A 4797-nucleotide genomic window follows, 5' to 3' on the forward strand; every position below is an offset into this window, starting at 1 on the left:
GGAAACGGAGATAAGCACTGCAACCCTAGAGTCGGATTCGACTGGCTTTCGAGCAAGGGAGACCTTTACCTTTATACACATATATATTATACATATATACGTATACACACACATACACATGCATGCACAAATATATGTATATATACATATGTATATATGTGTACTTATGTGTGTGTGTGTGTGTGTGTGTGTGTGTGTATATATATATATATATATGAATTCAGAGAAGGTATGTGGTTGTATATATGTACATATATATGTATATGTGTGTTTATATGTGTATATATGCATACGCATACACTTACATATATATGTATGCACACACACAAACACAAATGTACATATATATGACTAGATGACCCTGCAGGTCCCTTCCAACTCTCTGATTCTATGTCACTATGTACATATATACAAGCGCATACCTTCTTTGAATTCAGTACATGGATGTACACATATATTTGCATGCAATGTAAGTGTGTGCGCAGCACACTGGAGACAGTTCATATAGTGTGTGCATCTTGGCCATTTATGCGTATATATACGTGCAGCATATGTTGGGGTAGGATTGTGGGCATAGATGTTCAGTACACTGTACGCTCACTGCTAGATAGGCACACAGCATTAGAATATGTGCACGGTAATATATAGATGTGTGGGTGGGTGTATATGTAGAATAATGCTATGGAGACAGAATTAGCATTTGTAATATACGGACTCTAAATTTGTTCTATGGTTGTATAGTATTTGTGTAGACGTATGTGTATATATTCCTGCCAACCTAGCAGTTCGAAAGCAAGAAATTGCAAGTAGATAAATAGGTACAACTTTGGTGGGAAGGTAATAGCGTTCCATGCACCTTGGTGTTTAGTCATGCTGGCCACATGACCACGGAAACGTCTTCGGACAGCGCTGGCTCTTCGGCTTGGAAACGGAGATGAGCACCGCAGCCCTAGAGTCGGATTCGACTGGCTTTTGAGCAAGGGAACCTTTACCTTTATGTGTATATATAATGTTTACTCTGTGTGTGTGTATATATACACAGTGTATGTACATACATATATATATAATACACACACACATATCTATATATTTATTTGGTAGATCTTCATCCTTTTTTCTGCCCAATAGGGACTCAAAGTGGCTTACAACACTATCTCACTCTGTATACAACAACAAATTCTCACTCTATATTCATCAATCTAATCTGTCTGTCTGTCCATATGGATCTGTCTATCCAGAATATGTATGTTGATAGCGATTTTAGCACTATGGTAATACGAAATAGTGCGTATACACATAGTATATATTATTCAGTATACCTATAGGGTGTTCATATGTATTACAGTGATCTCTTGAGATATACATTATAATTGTTATGTGTAGTATGTATGTAGTAAGGTAGTGCTATGAAGAGGAGAAATGGCAGGATTTTAAGGAATGGCTCAGGGCCCCTTTGGGGCCTTCTTGACTATGTGTTTGTGTGTGTGTGAAGAAAAAGCGGTGTATCTTATTTGCATAAATGAATGCCAGTGTAGGACCTAAAAAGAAAGCCTCATAAACTCTTTGATTGAGACCAACTAAGCTGACACAAAATAGTGTGCGAGCATGAATTTTCCAAAACTCTTCTTCGGTCTAGATACTTGTGTGCGTGTGTGTGTGTCGGGATGTTTCAGATTTTGACACGACAGTCTTATCCTGTGTAGAGCACCAGCCATATTTAAATATAATAGTGACGCTGGGCAGAGCTGGAGTCTTCCGAAAAGAAGGGAGAACTTAATGGAAGAACCAGTTATTCTCGATTAGGCCTGGTTTCCCTATGCAGGAGAATGAGGAAGGAGAGCCCTGAGGTGTGGAAGGAAGAACTCTACCACTTCATGTTATTTACTTATATTTCTTACATCTTTAATCCTTCCTTCCCCAGGAGTACAGAGTGGCACACTTAACAGTGCAGTCCTAAAATGGGTTACGTCTTTCTAAGGCCATTGACTTTAATGGATTGAGGATATAACTCTGTTTAGAATTACATTGCTGGGATGCATAGTTTCCCCCCCTCCATACACCTCCAATTTATACTTTCAAGAGGCCTGCTAGGTTAAGTTGACAGATGGTGGAAAGGAAGTGATTTTGTGTAGCTACGGGTACAGTAATAGAACCTAGCCAAGAATAACCCCTCTAGATTAAGTCCTCATTCTTCATGCTTTCCCGTTTTCCTCCAAAGGAAGAAGCGGATGAATTTGCCAAGCTGAGTCCAGACGAGCAACAGAGAAGATTGAAAGCTATTATAAAGAAAATCGACTTGGATTCAGACGGCTTTCTCACAGAGGGTATGGAAGATGTATGGATGTGATCGGTGATATAGGCTTTAAATTTTTTTTAAAAAAGAAACACAGTTGATAAAAAGCAAACTTAACGGCTAGACAGGAGGGCGTGATGGATTCTGTTTGGCATATAAGCCTACTTGTTGTCGGCGAGATAGCTACAGATGAAGTTCTTAAATAAGACAGGCAGTATAACCTACTCTGCCTGTATGTATTTCGGGGTAAATTCAGTGCATATATGACCATCATGTTCCCCAAATCATCAGGGGATATGGCACAATGTGCGGAAGAGTGGGAAACATAGAGCTGGAAAGGTCCTCCGGGGTCATCTAGTCCAAACCCTGCACAATGCAGGAAGTTCACAACTACCTCCCCCCCTCACTCCGCCAGTGACCCCTGCTCTATGCCCAGAGGAAGGCCAAAAACCTCCAAGATCCCTGGCCCAGTCTGGCCTGGAAGAAAATTCCTTCCTTTAAAGCTCAAGTTGCTTTCTTTCTCTGCTCCCCACACACCTCAAACCTACCCAGGGAAGGGAACTCTGGCTGGGGAAGGGAAGACCGATCAGGGAGGCCTGCCTCCCCTTCGCTTTCCCAGCCACCCTGCCAGGAGCCACAAAGTATGTGTGAAAGAGCCGCATGTGGCTCCCGAGCCACAGTTTGACCACCCCTGCACTAGGGTGATTTTAAACGTGGATTTCCATGCCCGCGGACCAAAGTCCACAAGTTCTGTGTTTGCATTTACCCTTTTCTAGCAGACGTTGGCAAGGAAGTTTAGTGCGGATCACATGTCTTTTAAAGAAAGCTTTATTTGTTAACATATTTTGGAAGGGGGAAATTGAGAGGGAAATTGGTCTACTTCCTAACTGTTTGGTGAAATCTCTGCAGCCGAGCTAAGTGTGTGGATCCAGCAGTCTTTCAAGCACTATATCGTCGAAGACGCTAAGCAGCAGTTTGGTGAATACGATAAAGATGGCGACGGATATATATCCTGGGAAGAATACAATATGCAGATGTATGACCGCGTGATAGACTTTGACGAAGATTCTACTCTGGAGGACGCGGAAGAAGAATCTTTCCGGCAGGTAAGTCACCAAAGTTCTTTCGAGTAGCACTGAACTTTGAGAGCCAGTTTGGTGTAATGGTTAAGAGCGGTGGGTCGTAATCTGGAGAACTGGGTTTGATTCCCTACTCCTCCACATGCTGTGAGCTGGGTGACTTTGGGTCAGTCACAGTTCCCTGAGAGCTGTTCTTGAGAGAGCTCTCTCAGTCCCACCTACCTCACAGGGTGCCTGTTGTGGGGAGAGGAAGGAGATTGTAAGCTGCTCTGAGACTCTGAGTGAAGGGCGGGGTATAAATCCAGTCTCCTTCTCCTCCTCCTCCTCCTCCTCTTCTTCCTCTTCCTTCTCCTCCTTCTTCCTCTTCCTCTTCTTCCTCCTATTCCTCCTTCTCTTCCTCCTACTCCTCTTCTTCTTCTTCCTCTTCCTCCTCCTCCTCCTCTTCTTGTTTCCCACCATTTAATTTACCCATATCACCTTCTTCGGAGGCCAGACATTTGGGTCCATGTGGCGCAAGTGAAGTCCACAGTGTAAGAATCCCAATCTTAACAGCCCTGTTAGTTGCATGTGTTCCTCCTTTCTCGGCAGCAGTCTTTACGCAGCAACAATCCATTTTATAAATGGGCCCCTGCTCTGCCAGAAGGGAGGGTGTCCGCAAGGCCAATTTGAAATTGTGGTCAAGACGCCACACAATCATTGTTGTACCTTCTGCCTTTAAGGCCTTGTCAGGGCCACCAAGGTGGCTAGCAATTTAAATAGGACATTAGAGCGGTATTCCTCAGTGAAACGAGCTTCCTCGGGAGGCGGTAGTGGGCTCTCCTTGGGAGGTTTTCAAACAGAGGCTAGATGGCCACCTGACAGCAATGCTGTAAACTTAGGCAGATCACACAAAGGGAGGGCAGGCAGGGTTGCCTCAGTGCTTAGTCCTCACGGCCCTTTCTTACACGCCCAGGGAAATGCTGATCGCCACTTTGGGGTCAGGAAGCAATTGTTCTCCAGGCCAGTTTGGCCAGGGATCCTGGAGTTTTGTTTTGTCATTTCTGGGCGTGGAACAGGGGTCCCAGGGGGTGTGGGGGGGGAGGTATTTGTGAATTTCCTGCTTTGTACCGGGGGTTGGACTAGATGACCCTGGAGGTCCCTTTCAACTCTGTGATTCTATGATTATAAAATCAATTAAAACTAAAATATGTGAAAACATGGAGCCAGATTGAAGGGGCTAGTGAGGGAACACGAAAAAGACTTTACCAGCTGGTGGAAGACAGTGATCAGAGGGGGACAGACGAATATCCCAGGGGGCCATGACCGAGAAGGCCATCTCTCAGGTTGCTCCCCAGCTAACATCAGAAGGTGGGGCACCCAAAACAAGGCCTTAGATTACCGTAGCCTAGGAGTAGCCGATCCTTCAGGTACGCTGGTCACAAATTG

General features: G+C 44.3%; 1 protein-coding gene across 1 annotated transcript; it reads left to right on the plus strand.

The window, feature by feature from the left end:
* Positions 1-1220: 1220 nt before the first annotated feature.
* Positions 1221-3399, plus strand: LOC107122873 (reticulocalbin-2-like; the record flags this gene model as incomplete). The annotated part of the gene is made up of 3 exons (XM_015426013.1): positions 1221-1271; positions 2219-2324; positions 3203-3399. Coding segments are annotated over exons 1-3 (354 nt in total), but the record flags the coding sequence as incomplete, so codon positions are not given.
* Between the last annotated feature and the right edge of the window lie 1398 nt (positions 3400-4797).

The sequence above is a fragment of the Gekko japonicus genome, unplaced genomic scaffold (assembly GCF_001447785.1).
Source record: "Gekko japonicus isolate JY-2015 unplaced genomic scaffold, Gekko_japonicus_V1.1 scaffold4587, whole genome shotgun sequence".
Classification (NCBI taxonomy): Eukaryota; Metazoa; Chordata; class Lepidosauria; order Squamata; family Gekkonidae; genus Gekko; species Gekko japonicus.